General features: G+C 61.3%; 1 protein-coding gene across 6 annotated transcripts in view; it reads left to right on the forward strand.

Moving 5' to 3' along the window:
• The window catches only part of BRD3 (bromodomain containing 3), a 39515-nt gene that overhangs the window by 19804 nt on the left and 4598 nt on the right, over positions 1-15113 (forward strand). For 4 of the 6 annotated variants that reach the window (XM_027615481.2, XM_027615477.2, XM_027615479.2 and 1 more), the window contains exons 4-11: positions 45-192; positions 1038-1252; positions 3154-3525; positions 6207-6335; positions 8515-8706; positions 9531-9754; positions 13121-13413; positions 14443-14571. In XM_027615481.2, the coding sequence (XP_027471282.1) occupies positions 45-192; positions 1038-1252; positions 3154-3525; positions 6207-6335; positions 8515-8706; positions 9531-9754; positions 13121-13413; positions 14443-14571 (1702 nt within the window). The remainder of the gene's footprint in view (positions 1-44; positions 193-1037; positions 1253-3153; positions 3526-6206; positions 6336-8514; positions 8707-9530; positions 9755-13120; positions 13414-14442; positions 14572-15113) is intronic. The other 2 variants (XM_027615480.2, XM_027615483.2) reach the window with 2 other exon arrangements.

The raw sequence follows: 15113 nt of genomic DNA on the forward strand, positions 1-15113 counted from the left end.
GCCCCTTGCCCAACAAGTGACGTTGGCTCTCCCTGTGTCTTCAGCCCACAGATGACATAGTGCTAATGGCCCAAGCCTTAGAGAAAATTTTTCTGCAGAAAGTGGCCCAGATGCCCCAGGAGGAAGTTGAATTATTACCCCCTGCTCCGAAGGGCAAAGGCCGGAAACCGGCTGCAGGAACCCAGAGTGCAGGTAACGGGGTGGACGGTGCCGTCTTTCTGTCCTGACACACCCCCCCCCCCCCCCGGGGCGTGACAACAGCATTTCTAGTGTGGGTCTCTTGGCCCCTCTGAGCTCAGTGTCCCTGTCTGTGAAGTTGGGGCAACACGGCTGGCTCTTGGTGGCGTTGTTACCATCTGCCTTCGAGCCTACTCTGGTGGGGAGACTGGTCTTGCCGTGCCCCCGTGCAGAGGCCACCTCTTCCAGAAGTCTAGATGGGAGATCTTTTGTCCCCCTAGGACGTTGCCTCTCTAGCAGGTGTTGTATGCTCTGGGACAGGAGAGGGGCTGTGTCACCCGTCAGGGAGGGTGGAAGGGGATAAGGATTAGCCCTAGGAGCCCTGGGGGTCTTACCTGGTCCAGGGACGGGGACTAGAGGTGCGCCCCGACGGAGAGACTGGCCCAACTCCCCAGCCCTCAAGGAGGCTGTGGTGGGTCCCCACCAGTGCCAGCCATCCCGCTTGGCAGATAGGACCGTGGGTGGTTAAGTAGCTCTGCCCAGGTCACTCAGCTGGCTATTGGTGGAGTCTGAGTTAAGCCCCGGTTTCTCGGGCCCGAGCCTGGCTCTTCCAGGCTGCACCTTGTCCAGCCTTCCTCATTCAGACTCCGGTCTCTGGCCGGAGGTAGTGCCTTTCCTTTGTTGGGTGAGCACCTGTGGAGGCTGGTTCTGTGGAGGCAGCCACGGTGCAGGGGCCAGGGGTCTCAGGAGGAGGGGCTCCCTGGCACTGATGTGCTCTGGCTGGAGGGGATGGTTCAGGAAGCTTCCGGAAGCTGACAGGTAGAGCCTGGTGTGTTCAACATCCTTTCCTTGTCTTCAAGGTACGCAGCAAGTGGCGGCTGTGTCCTCTGTCTCCCCAGCAACCCCCTTCCAGAGCGTCCCCCCCACTGTCTCCCAGACGCCTGTCATTGCTGCCACCCCAGTGCCAACCATCACTGCAAACATCACGTCGGTCCCCGTTCCCCCGGCTGCTGCCCCACCTCCTCCCTCGACGCCCCTCATCCCCGTGGTCCCTCCCACACCGCCTGTAGTCAAGGTGAGTGACCCTGGGGACAAGGTCAGCTGGCTGTCCCATCACCAGGCCAGGTTCCTGGATTTGGGCGTGTGTGGGGCGGGCACCTGTCCCTGGGCACCGACTTCTCATCGGGTGTTTGGTACATGTGACGCTGGAGTGGTTCTCTCTGTGCCCATGAGGTTGGGCCGTCGTCCCTAACGCAGACGGGGAGACCGAGGCTCAGGGAGCTGCAGGTCACACAGCTGGTGAGGGCGGGCTGCACTGAACCCCAGTTTCTCTGGCCCGGAAGCCCTGGCCTTCGCAGGGCATGGGTCACCATGGGAGAGGAGGGTGGGGGGGTCCTGGAGTGCCCCTGCTCACACGTGGATTTAGGACAGCAGCCTGGGTGCATGGTGAGGAGCCAGCACCCACGGCCTGTACCGTGCACCCCTGCTCGTGTGAGCTCCAGCACGTCCGTCTCCCCAGTGTGTGGCTGGGCACTTTCATGGCAGGGACCATCCTGGCCGGGTCTGGGCTCAGAGCCTGTGCTCCTTGTGAGATCCGAGGCAGGCCACGTGCCAGGTGCTGATGTGTGTTGTCTTCCGTTTGCCCCTCGCAGCGGCCCTGTGGGCCAGACAGTATTTCCCCCATCTTACAGATGAGGAAGCAGGCGCTCGGGGGGGTTAAGTGGCCCCCCCCAAGGTAACACGCCCCCGCCATTGCTTTCCCTCTCCCGTGGCCTTCACTGCCTCCACTTCTGGGCAGCACCAGGCCAGGCTGCCTTACACCGTGCCTGGCTGGTTTTGGAGCATGTCCTGTTTGCCATGGCCGGGTGATCTCCCCCCGGGCCAGTGTGGCACACGCTTGGTGTCCTGTGGGTGCCCACACATGTTTGTGGATAGCCAGCTCATGCCCTGTCAGCCTGGGGGCGGTGGCTTGGCTGGGGCAGAGACCTGGTGGCGGCCCAGAGAGCAGGTCGCCGTGAGGCCGTCAGCCTGGGCGGTGCGGCTCTGAGGGGCCCCTCTGCCAGTCTGAGAGGTCTGAGAGGTGGGGAGCTGGCTGAGCTGATCTCGGGGACGCGCTGAGCCCAGGCTGCACAGTGCACCGTGATACCCGTGGGCTCCCGGGCACGGTGCTGGAAGAGACCCTCACGGCCCAGGACCCATGGGTATTCCCCACGTTCTCACCCTCGGGGCACAGCCCGTGTGAGTGTCTGCCCTGCGCACACCCACGAGGGGCTCTGTGGACCATTTTAACGTTCCCTCCCCTGTGGACAGCAGCTCTCTGTGGTTCCCACTGCCTTCAGGGTTCAAGTCTAGACTTGCCCAGTCCGCCCCTGGGAGCCCTTGCTCCTAAACCCACCGCTGCTGCCCTGCCCCAGTGCCGCATGCTCTCCCCGCTCCTGGCCTCGGCCCGCTCCATGACGGCTGTCCTTGGAGCTCCAGCTTGGAGGCCCTCGTCTGGGCCTTTCTCACTGGCCTTTCTAAGCAGGGATTTCTGTTTGTCTCTGCTGTCCCTTAGCCTGGGTCTTGCTTGGGGACGATCCCAGCACCGGGTCCACCTCAGTCATGTTGTCTCTGGAGCCCCCCACACAGGCCCGAGGTTCGGTGCAGGTGACTTGCATGCCATACCTCACAGTGCTCGGGCGTGACCTCGGAGCCCTGGGGGCAGACGGAGGGGACCCTCGTGGGGCGGCTTGGGGGGTGGGTTCTGAGTCCAGCCTTCCCACTACCAGCTGTGTGACCTTGGGCCTGAGACGTGGCCCCTCTGAGCCTCGGTGTCCTGCGTGGCGCGGTGGGGAGCCGGGGGGACGGGTGTGGCTGTGCATGCAGTCGCTTTGCTCTGTGCCTGGCGGATAGCGCTCTGGAAGCGCAGCTGCAAGCATTCACGTTCTCACGCCCCGTGCTCGGTCCTGGGGCTCACCGGTTGTCTCGCTGTTGCAGAAAAAGGGCGTGAAGCGGAAAGCAGACACCACGACGCCCACGACGTCTGCCATCACCGCCAGCCGGAGCGAGTCGCCCCCGCCACTGTCAGACCCCAAGCAGGCCAAGGTGGTGGCACGGCGGGAGAGTGGGGGCCGCCCCATCAAGCCGCCCAAGAAGGACCTGGAGGACGGCGAGGTGCCGCAGCACGCGGGCAAGAAGGGCAAGCTGTCGGAGCACCTGCGGCACTGCGACAGCATCCTCAAGGAGATGCTGTCCAAGAAGCACGCGGCCTACGCCTGGCCCTTCTACAAGCCGGTGGACGCCGAGGCCCTGGAGCTGCACGACTACCATGACATCATCAAGCACCCGATGGACCTCAGCACCGTCAAGGTACCGTGTGGCAGGGGCTCCGCCCGCTCTGCTTTCGTCCCGGCTGTGTGATGGGGCCGATGTGCTGGCTGGGGCGCCGCTCGGCGTGGCGCGGGCACATGGCCCGCTGCTGGCATGGGTCCGGCCGCGTCTGGGACAAAGGTGCATTCTGCCTGTCATCACTGAACCCGGGGCCTCGCGGTCCTTCGTTCCACTGGAACCCGTCTCCTGTCTCGGTTTGCGGGTTTTGTAATGTCTGTAAGGACGCCCTTTCGGGTGACCCACCCCACCCTGGCCGGAGAGGGGCCCTGGAGCAGGGGAGGTAGACTCGAGACCCAGAGCCCAGGCCCCCCGTTCCTCCCGGGCCAGGGGCTCCTCCCTGGGCTTTAGTGGGTTTTGTTTCGGGTCCGGCCTGTTGTGTACAAGCAGAGAGCAGGCTTGCGCTGGGCTGTAAGGGAGAAAGTGCCTGGGCGGCAGTGACCCCAAGGGCAGCAGACCCCCAGGGCTGCAATGAACTCCCAAGGGGTCTTCCCTGAGCACACGCAGGTGTGGTTCCTGACCCCCCCCCCCCGATTGGCTGGGACCCCAGCACACGTGCCCTCCCTCAGGTAGCGCTCCGAGCCAGCATGGGGTTGGTCTCTGGCCCCCTCAGGAGTGCCCCTGGCCATTGGGGACTGTAGCCCACCTTCTCTGTGAACTGGCATTCTGCCTGCTTTCCCAGTGATGCCAGCCTGTGGCAGAATCTCCGTACTGGAGCCTCCTGCAACACCCCTGCTTGGGGGTTTCGAGCAGGACAGACCTTGCTGTGTGGGGTGGTGGTGCCGGGTAAACCCCGCGGGGGACTGAGTCTCTTCCTTGGGTTCCTTCCGTCCTTCCCCTGCTGGGAGCCTGATAGTGTCCTTTCCTTTGGACGGTGTTTTATCCATGTGAGTTAGCGCGAGTAGAGAACAAAGGGAAAGATTCCAGCAAAGCAGAGGTGGGTGGAGGGCCGAGCACACTGCCGCCCCTCTTTCCAGGGAGAATTCCTAACCGCGGTTTGGCTTTGCTCTCGCCTGAGGCCTGCTCTCTCCTAGCCGGTCTTGACCATGGGGCAGTGGGTGGAACGGGGCTCCCTGGCCAAGTCCGAGGCCAAGCCCGCCCTGCTCAGGGTCTGTGGGGTCCTGGCTCTGGGCCGGCAGTGGGTGGCTGTGTGCCCATTTAGTCTCCCCGCACGGTGTCCTGGCCAGGATTTGGGGTGGTGGGGGGTAAAGGGGCTGGGCCTTTGCACACACCCCTGCTGTTTCTAGACGGGGAAGCTGAGGCTGGAGGGCCTGCCCCGAGTGAGCTGCTGGCGGAGCCAGTTCCGGAATCCACGTCTTTGACTCTTGGAGCCTCAAGCCGAGCCGGCAGAGCTCATGTCACCTAGATGAGGGTGACACTTGTGCCCTTCTGAATCCCCAGAACTCTCGGGAGGCCAGTGAGACCAGTGACTTGTACATGCCACACCGCCAGGGAGCGGCTGAGTGGGGAGGCTGCCCGGCCCTGGTGTGCAGGTGCCACTGCAGGCTGAGGCCGTGTCCTGCTGGGGTACCGAGCGGCCGCTGCATGCACGTGGGCGATTTGCTCTGACGTTCCCCTTCAGAAACACCCGTCATCTGGGAAATGGTCAGGAACGACATAACAGCTGCCCGACTGTCCTTGGGCACCCCAAGTGCACTTAACGTGTAGCCTGTGTGTTCCCAGCCCCAGCTCCCCGCCCCCTGGGAAAGTGGCCAGTGGTCAAGTTAGGACCAGAGTCTGAAAATCTGGCAGAGGTTGAGAGGGTCTCGGGCGCCCGTTTGTCCTCCCTAGCTGGGCCTCCCCAGAGTAGGGAGGCTGTGCTGAGGGCTGGAGCCATGCAGCCTGGGAGCTGTCAGAAGCTCTGCGACTGGCAGGGCGGCGCACCCAAGGCACTAGAGAGGCTGCAGGCCCTGGAATCGGGCTGCACTCAACCCGCCAGCATCCAGGACTGTGTCCGTGTAGGTGCGAGTGAGACCCGTGCTCTCCTGCTCCAGCGGCGCCCCTCGCCGACAGGCGGTCCCTGACTGACGGCTTCTACCTGAACCCGTGCAGACACAGGGAGCTCGCTGCCTTACCAGGCAGTCCCCCTCCGCGTGCCCTGACCCGGCACCTTGTTCTAAGCGCCACCTCGCGGTGTCTGTCGATGGTCGCCCTTCTGTCCTCCCCCTGAGCGCGCCTCTCGTCTTAGCCCCACCAGCCGCACCTTGTCCTGCTGGGTTGCGAGGGGCAGGCTGGCCACCAGTGCCTGGATTCTCACAGCGATGAAGTCAGTGTCTCGATCTGCGAACTGAGGAGACCCCCGCGCCCCTGCCCTGAGTTGGCAGCAACGTTTACTGGAAGCTCCCCGTTCCCCCTGGAGCTCCTCCCATCAGGGACTTTGCTGTGTATAAAGCTACGGGGCGTGTAGAGCCGGAAGCTAGAGCAAGGAGAGGTTATGTGGCGGCTGCGGGAGCCAGGATTCAGGCCGCCTCCCTGGGGTCCCAGAGCCTCTTCCGAGCCCTCGAGTCCCGCGCCCACACTGTCCCTCGGGGCTCCCGGGGACAAGGTCCGGGGCTGGCTGTGGATGGTGGTCGTGTGGTGGGTGTCAGGTGCTGCATGCGGGGCCTGGCTGGGCCCTGGGGTGCCGGGCAGCGCCCCTCACCCCCGCCGCTTGTGTGTTGTAGAAGAAGATGGACAGCCGTGAGTACCCAGACGCGCAGGGCTTTGCCGCCGACATCCGGTTAATGTTCTCCAACTGCTACAAATACAACCCCCCAGACCACGAGGTGGTGGCCATGGCCAGGAAGCTCCAGGTAACCAGCGGTGCTCTCAGGCAGAGGGGCCTTTGGGGCACGGGGGGGGGGGGGCCAGGAATCTGGGGCAGGCACCCAGGAAAGACTGGCCTCCCGGAGAATGTACGGCCATGAAGGCTGTGGGAGAGCCTCACCCGCATAACACCTTTCTCCTGAGCGGTGCCCGTCACCGGCCAGGTCCCAGGCCTGCTTCCCGGGCACACGGTGGCAGACAGTCCAGCCTCTGTCCCCCGGGAGCTGCAGGCACACGTTCCCGCGGGGAGGGGGAGGATGAGAGGGCAGGGGTCCCTCCCCCCGCAGCTCCAGTCTCTGTGCGAGGGGGCCTTTGTCACGGGCCTGCCAGTGAGGCTGGGCACCTGATGCTTGCGTGTGACCTTCTGCCAAAAGTCTGGGTGCTGCCCACCTAGTTCTGCGTGGGTCAGTGCACTCTCTCTCTGACATGCGTTGTTGCTTTTATAAATAACAGCACCAAAATGTTAAAAGTTTTTTTTTAAATTTTAGAGCGTGAGCACAAGTGGGGGAGGGGAAGGGAGAGAGACAATCTCCAGCAGACTCCTCGCTGAGCACGGAGCACAACGCGGGGCTCGATCCCACCGCCCTGGGATCGTGACCTGAGCCGAAATCAAGAGTCGGACACTTAATCAACTGAGCCACCCAGGTGGCCCAACAGCACCAAAATTTTAAAACGTTATGTAATTGGAAGACTTTTTTTTGGAGGAAAGAGTAAAAATTGTGGATCTCTACTCTCTTCCAGCAGTTTTTATTATCCCCAGAATACAGGCTATTTGTTGTGTGAGTTGTTCCTACCTAGTCTTTTACTCAGAACCCTTTGAAACCCCGTGAAACAGCTCATGGTGTCACCCCTGGCCACGCAGGACCCAGAGATGGGAGGAGGGAGAAGCTGTCTTTCGTGCTGCTGGGTCCTCCTGAGTTGAGTGGGCCTTTCCCAGGCTCTGCTAATGCAGGCTGTGGACCTCCGTGGACTGGCTCCCCTTGGAGTATGGTGCAGCAGGCTGCCCAGAAGCCAGCAGGATCTGTGGTTTTATGCTCAGACCACGCCCCACTGTGTCCGGGAGCAAAAAGGCTCTGCACGGTTCTACTCCATGTTTGCTCTCTGATGCTCCCGAACCTGGTAAACTCCCGGTGCAGCTTAATGAGGAAGGCAGGCGGGGCTGGTGCAAATCGGGTGTGGAGGCTGGTGGCTCTGGTTCTGTTCCTGTTAAAGCTGGTTCTCGGCAGTCTGGCCACAGAGGCTGCGAGTCGCGATTCCCAGTGCACTGAGCAGTCGTGCCAGTCCAGCTCTGGGGTCGGAGCCCTGCACGGAAGCAGCCTGCTGTCAGTGCTCCTCCAGCCACGTGCCAAGAGCAGGCTGGACCTCTGTGCGCATCTGTGCCTCTGGGGGTGTCTTCACCCCAGGAGGAGAGTCTGGGACCAGTGGGGTGGCACCTCACGAGTGTGAGCTGGTATGGACTCAGGTGTAGGAGCTTAGCAGAGAGGGAGCTCCCACGTGGCTTTGCACCCCCATCTGAAATGAACCTGGGCCGCCAGGGAAAGGGGACCTTGGCTGGGAGGTGCCCCTGAGAGCCTGGGTCCTGCTCTGTGCAAGCTGGCAAGGGGCTTTCCAAAGCCAGCTTTGACGGAACAAGACTTTTGCCTTTGGAGCCAATTTTTGGGCCTAACTCGGAGTGAGAGGTAATGCTGTGGTAAAGAGCTCTAGGGCAAGGAATGGGGGAGAATGTCAAGTGGCCCCCAGACCCGGCAGCTGCGGGCCCCATAGCGGTCATAGTTCAGACAAAGGCAGGCACTCCAGCTGCTTTGCAGTGGGCTGCAGCCTCGTAGGGCCTCAGACCCAGAGGCCATAAGGGTACGCAGATCTACAGAAGGCTTGCATGCTTAATAAAGGGAGTTTGCGGACCAGTTCCTAGAAGGCTGCGTCCGTGGCTGTTGGCCCCATGGCCCCTGCCCCTGTCCCTGGACCTGCACTCAGTGCCTGGACAGGGAGGGAGGGCGGGCGGGAGAGCAAGCTAGGGCTGGCTCAGTCCCCCTGTGGGCCTGGCCTTCGAAGCCACCGCGGGTGCAGCTCCGAGAGCGGCTCACAGACGCTCAGGTGTGGGTCTCCCACCCCAAGGGCTTGCCCCATGGGCGTCCAGGACCTCAGGCGGCCCCTGCTTTCCCGCAGGACGTGTTTGAGATGCGGTTTGCCAAGATGCCGGATGAGCCAGTGGAGGCGCCGGCTCTGCCTGCCCCCGCGGCCCCCGTGCTGAGCAAGGGCGCCGAGAGCAGCCGTAGCAGTGAGGAGAGCTCCTCGGACTCGGGCAGCTCGGACTCGGAGGAGGAGCGGGCCACCCGGCTGGCCGAGCTGCAGGAACAGGTGTGCCACGGGGCCGGGCCGCCCTGGGTGGGGACCTGGGCGGGTGGGGCGTCTGCTCCGAGGGCCCCTTGGCAGCGCTGTAGGTCAGGGTCATGCCAGCCTGCCATGTGGTGCCTCGCCTGGAGTTGGAAGTGTCTCGTGGGCGCCGGCTCCGTGGCTGCCGTAGGGATGAGGCGGCCCCACTCCGGCCTCCGGCAGGGAGGAGAGAGCAGAGTAGAGATGGCCCCGCCGTTAGCGGCAGGGGGCTGGTGTTTGACTTTGGGCTGAGCCTCGTGAGGGGTGACGCCACAGGGAAGGTGGCCCCAGGATCTGTGACACCATTTCCTCCCCTGTGAGGTGCAGCTCGCGGCCCTCGCGGGGGTCACTGAAGTGAAAAGTATGTAGAGCGCTTAGCACACTACCAGGTGTGTCGCGACTCGGGGTGAACGTCAGCTGCTGGCCCTGGATCGTTTTAATCCTGCCCATCTGCCGTATGGCGTGCAAATGGCTCGTAGAGGTAGCTGTTGAAAATCTCCTTTGTACGGACACACAAACGTCTGTGCAGAGTTGTGTCTAAGTGCTGAGGGGGCTGTTGCCCTGCCCCCTGTGCCGGCCTGAGGGCGCCCCGGGCCCGTCGGCCGGCCTCCAGCCCGGTGAGCGGTGCGTCAGGCGGCGCCGGCGAGGCCCGGAGCTCTGCTGCGCGCCTGGGCTCGGGGGGGCCGGGGGGCTCTGGGGCCGTCTGCTCCCGGCTCTCCTCCCCGCGTGTCCGAGGGAGCTCCAGGGCGCGCCGAGGCCCCCCGGGCCGGCCCCCGGGGAGCCCCGCTCAGCCGCCTGCTGTTTTCCAGCTGAAGGCTGTGCACGAGCAGCTGGCCGCCCTGTCGCAGGCCCCGGTGAACAAGCCGAAGAGGAAGAAGGAGAAGAAGGAGAAGGAGAAGAAGAAGAAGGAGAAGGACAGGCACAAGGCAAAGCCCGAGGACGAGAGGAAGGCCAAGGCGGCCCCGCCCGCCAAGCCCGCGCAGCCCAAGAAGGCCCCCGCCAAGAAGGCCAGCAGCACGGCCGTGGCCAGCAGGTGGGCCCCCGCGAGCCCCGGGTTGCTGAGGCTGCCCTAGGCGCTTGTGTGGCGGGAGGGGTACTGGATTTGGGCCTCTACACCTTGGCTGCAAATGCTGGTGACACGGGGGCCGGCCCGGGCCGTGGGAAACGGGCCGGGGGCGGGGCGGTCCTGTGTCCGAGAGCGGGGCACATGCCGAGACCTGTGCTGGGAAGACCGAGCTCTGGAGGGTGTCACGCGGCTGTCCGTGGGGTCAGCCTTCCCACCGCAGCCATCGCAGCGGTCGCACGACCTGGCGCAGCCTCCAGCATCTCAAGTCTTCGGGGCCGTTTTCCTGATCTGGGCCAGGGCGTCCTAGGGGCAGCGCGCCTGGTACGGATTGCTCCCCCCTGGCCCACCGACCTCCTGTCTCCACTCCTACCGCGCACGGCCCCGAGGGACGCTTGCCACGGGCGGGACCACGGCGAGATGGGCATGGGGGAAGGCACTCAGGGCCGGCGGGCCTCCCCCACAAGCTAGCAGGAAGGCTTCCCAGAGGAGGGCTGACCGCTCTGCAGGCGCAAGCTCGGCAGCAGTCGGGACAGCGTTCCGAGAGTCGGGAATAGCGGCGACGGCCGTGGAGGCCTGCGGAGGGGTTCTAGGAATGGTGGGGATTAGGGCAAGGTTGGTTCCGCGGAGGAATGCAGACTGGTTGGGGAAGACGAGTTGGGAGAGGCTGCTGAGATTGGCCAGCTTTGTTGAGGCCTCTCGTTTTATCCTCTGCGTGAGGGAAGGGAGGCCAGGAGGTGTTTGCGCCGGAAGTGGTCAGATCCTGGTCCGTGTGGAGAGTGCATCAGTGGGAACGCGCGGCTGGGAGGACGGCCCGGGGAGGAGTTGGGGTCATGCAGGCAGGAGAGGCCAGCGTGGCCATGGAGGTGGGCGGCAGAAGGGACAGGCCTTGGTGCCTGCAGCAGGAGGACGGGGGGTTTGGGCCTTGGCAGCTGGGTAGCTAGTCAGCAGCGTTAGCGAGGGGTAGGGGTGGGAGTGCTGGTGTTTTGTCCTCCCTCCCTTTCACAGGGGAGGCAGGGGTCAGGCTTTCTCGTAATGTCTATGGATTTGGTGTCAGTGTAACACTGGCCTCGAAAATGAATTGGGAGGTGCTCTCTCCTCTATTTCTGGGGTAGATTTACAGAGTTGGTATTAATCCTTAAATATAAAGTAGAATTCTCCAGTGAAAGCATCCGGGCCTGGGGTTTTCATTGTGAGGCTTTTAACAATGAATTCACTTCTTTTTGTAGATATAGGACTAGTCAGGTTATCAGTTTCATCTTGAGTGAGTTTTGGAGATTGGTGCTTTCAAGACATTGCTCCATTTCACCTGAATTGTGGAATTCATGGGCATTGGTTTGTTTGCAGTGTGCCCTTATTGTCCTTTTAACATCTGTAGGGCCTGTAGTGATGTGTCTGTTCTTTGTCTTTTTTTCACGGTGAATCTGCAGAGACATTGATGAGTTTTATTGGTTGTTGAAGCAACCAGCATTTGATGTCATTGGGTTTTATCTGCTTTTACTTCCTTTTGTTTATGGTCTTATTTTTATTACTTCCTTTTGCTTGTTTTGCACTTAATTTGCTCTCTTAAAGTAGAAACTTAGATTATTGATTTGAGAGCTTCTCTAACAAACATTTAATACTACTTACTTCTATCTAAACACTGCTTTAGCTGTACTTCACAAATTTGATATGTATGATTTCATTTCAAAATACTTTCTAATTTCCCTTTAGACTTCCCTTTTTGACCATGGGTTATTTAGAAGTACGTTGTTTAATTTCCAAGTATTTGGAGATTTCTTTCTGGACGTGGTTCAGTTATTGGTTTCTGGCTTAATTCCATTAGGGTCAGAGAACATACTTTGTGTGATGCTCAATACTTTTGTTAAGATTTATTTTATGGCTGGGAACTGGGGAGTGTTCCATGTGGACTTGAACATGTGTTCTCCTGCTGTTGGGTTGTCACCTAAATGTCAGTTAGGGGGGAAACAACAACAACAGAAACCCCCCTCAGAAACGTGTCATTAGGTTAATTTGGTTGGTGGTGTTCTCGGGGTCTTTTCTCTTCTTGCTGATTGCTTTATTAATCACTGGGAGAGAGAATCGTTAGATTCCCCACTGTAATTGTGGATGTCTCTACCTCCCTTTCGTTCTGTCAGTTTTGCTTTATACGTTCTAAAGCTTGGTCTTTAGATGTACACACATGGAGGGCTGTGATGTCTTCTTGGTCAGTCGCTCCTTTTCTCATGCCGTGTCCCTCTTCTCCTGATACGATTCCTGTTTCTGAAGTCTCCACTGCCTGAAGCTAACACAGCCACTGCAGCTTTCTCTCGGTTAATGTTTGTGTGGTGTAGGCCCCCCATCTCTTGACTTTTAAGCTACTTCGGTCATCGTATTTTAAGTGGGATTGGTGGATCACATGTAAGTCAGTTTTGTTTCTTATCCAATCTGGTTATGTCTTTTAGTTGGTGTGTTTAGACTACTTATGTTTAATGTAATGGTTGATAAAATTGCATTTCTGTCTGCCATTCCATTATTTTCTGTCTTCCCTGTGGTTTTTGTTTCTCTGTCCCCCTTTTCTGCCTCCTTTTGGATTATTGGAATATGGAGATCAGTTTTTGACCTGCTGAATCTGAGATGCCTTTGTGGTGTTGAGGAGAGCTGACCACTACAGTCTTTCCTGGCTGAGGCCGGGAAACCCCCAAGTTGGGAGCAGATTGTGCTCTGACCTCTGAAACAGGGTCTTCTGTGTCCCTGCAGACACATATGCAGCCCTCAGACAGTCCCTCTGGCCTCTCTGCCCAGGGCACCACGTAGGGCTTGCCTCTTGGTAAAAGAACCTGGTTCTAGAGAGGCAAAAGGCCAGACAGAACAGGGGTGAGGGGCAGGGGGCTCCATGGGAGTGGGGGGCCATGGGCTGGGGGCTCCACAGGTGTTGGGAGGACAATGGGCAGGGGTTCCACAGGGGCTGGGGGGCCATGGGCTGGGGGCTCCGTGGGGGCTGGAGGGACAGGGTGAGGGGGCTCCACGGGGGCTGGGGGGACAGGGTGAGGGGGCTCCACAGGGGCTGGGGGGACAGGGTGAGGGGGCTCCACAGGGGCTGGGGGGCCATGGGCTGGGGCCTCCACAGGGGCTGAGGGGCCATGGGCTGGGGGCTCCGCGGGGGCTGGAGGGACAGGGTGAGGGGGCTCCATGGGGGCTGGGGGGCCATGGGCTGGGGGCTCCGCGGGGGCTGGGGGGGAGTCATGGGCTGGGGGCTCCGTGGGGGCTCGAGGGACAGGGTGAGGGGGCTCCACGGGGGCTGGGGGGACAGCGGCAGGGGCTCTGTACCATGGTGTTCTTTGCCTTGTGCCTCAGGCAGCCGAAGAAGGGTGGCAAGCAGGCGTCAGCCTCCTACGACTCGGAGGAGGAGGAAGAGGGCCTGCCCATGAGCTATGACGAGAAGCGCCAGCTCAGCCTGGACATCAACCGGCTGCCCGGGGAGAAGCTGGGCCGGGTGGTGCACATCATCCAGTCCCGGGAGCCCTCGCTCAGGGACTCCAATCCCGATGAGATAGAGATTGACTTTGAGACTCTGAAGCCCACCACTTTGCGGGAGCTAGAGAGATACGTCAAGTCTTGTTTACAGAAGAAGCAAAGGAAGCCATTGTGTAAGTTGTGGGGGTAGAGCACCATGCTCGCCATCCCTGCCCTCACCCCCGCCTCCCCTCCTCCCCTCCCCTGTAGGCCTGGGAGTAGGGGAAGCCAGGCAGTGGGGTGGGCCTCTCTCCCTGCCCGTTCCCACCATGTGCCCAGCCGGGCCCTTCTTCCCTGCGCTTGGGCAGGTGGGCAGCGCTTGCATGCCTTGGCCGACGCCAGGACAGGCAGGAGCCCTGGGTCGGCCCCCAGCCCCCGTTCATTCAGGTGCCAGTGATGCTGAGGCTCCGTTTGGGACCACGGTTGCAGGTGACCTCTCAGTGGTTCCCTAGCAAGGGTAGGCCAGTTTCCTTTTGCCTGGAGTTGAGGGTCCAGAGACCTCCCGGGATGGACGTTGGCACTGGCCCGGGCTCGTCCTGGAAGTCAGCAACTTTACTGGCTGGGGACGAGGCACTGCTTCGGGCAGCAGGTCCTGGGGAGTGATCGGGAGGGCAGGCCCGAGGCAGCCCCGCAGCTGCAGGATCGCTGGTCAGTGGCCCCAGGGAATACCCAGGGTGCACCTGGGCCTGCATGCGGTCCTGTCAGTGGGCTTTCTCCCTCACTCTGAGGGGTCAGTTGCTTCCTCCTGGATGGAGTCATGTGACCCCTGCTGTCAGGCATAGCTGGCCCTTGGTAAGTTCTCCTCCAACTCAGAGGTGGTGGCACAGGCTGCCAGGCGGCGGAGGCCTCCCTCCTGAGGCTGAGGGAGAGCCGTATCTGTGCTGGAGAACAGCGAGTCGGAGGGTCCACGTCAGGTCTCGACTCTGCCCTCCACACAGGGGTGACAGTGTTGCCAAGCCGCACATGCCCCATCTGTGCACTGTATGGAGTGGGGAAGGTGTGAGGGTCACAGAAAAGGCTTTGCCTGGGGCAGGGGTTCGTTTCGCCCCTTCCGGGAGCTCGGGTGGCAGCCCTGCGGGGGGCCCAGCACACGTGAGCATCCGGGAGGGCTGGGTGGCACCTGCGGTGGCTGCCGCCCGGCTCAGCTCTGTGCTCCTCTACAGCCACGAGCGGGAAGAAGCAGGCGGCCAAGTCGAAGGAGGAGTTAGCTCAGGAAAAGAAGAAGGAGTTAGAGAAGCGGCTGCAGGACGTCAGCGGGCAGCTGAACAACAATAAGAAGCCCGCCAAGAAAGGTACCTGTCTGTGGGCCACGCTGCTGCCCCTGCTGCGGTCCTCTGGCCAGAGGGGAGGGTCGGCGGGGGCGGGGTGGCCGGCAGACCCAGACTTCAGTCTGTGGCTCGACCAGCTCTGGAGCCGTGTGTCCTTAGATGACACTATTGACCTCCTCAAACCCCAAGTCCCTTGTCTGTAACCTGGGGACCCGAGCCCTGCTCCTGCAGGAAGGTCAAGCACATGGAAGTGTGAGAGTGCCCTGTGCCAGAACCTCCCGGAGAGGACTCTCTGGAAGGGCCTAGCTGTGGTCTTTGGGGGTGGACTCCATGGCTTGAGAGGGACTGGGGTCCTGGCGCCTGGCAGCAAGCTTTCTGGCTGTCCCCAGGCAGGAGACAGGTTCCAGCTCCCTGTCTCTGGGTCCTGTGCTTTGTGGACAGCGGGGTCTTATTTTAGGTGAGCAGGTGATTTGACTGCTTATCTCTTTCCTCTGGAGCCTATAAGAAAGGGCAGATCCCTTTCTCCCAGCCCCGGGGATGGGGGCACCCAGGTAGCGAATGGTCAG

Source organism: Zalophus californianus, chromosome 13 (genome assembly GCF_009762305.2).
Source record: "Zalophus californianus isolate mZalCal1 chromosome 13, mZalCal1.pri.v2, whole genome shotgun sequence".
In the NCBI taxonomy this organism is placed as follows: domain Eukaryota; kingdom Metazoa; phylum Chordata; class Mammalia; order Carnivora; family Otariidae; genus Zalophus; species Zalophus californianus.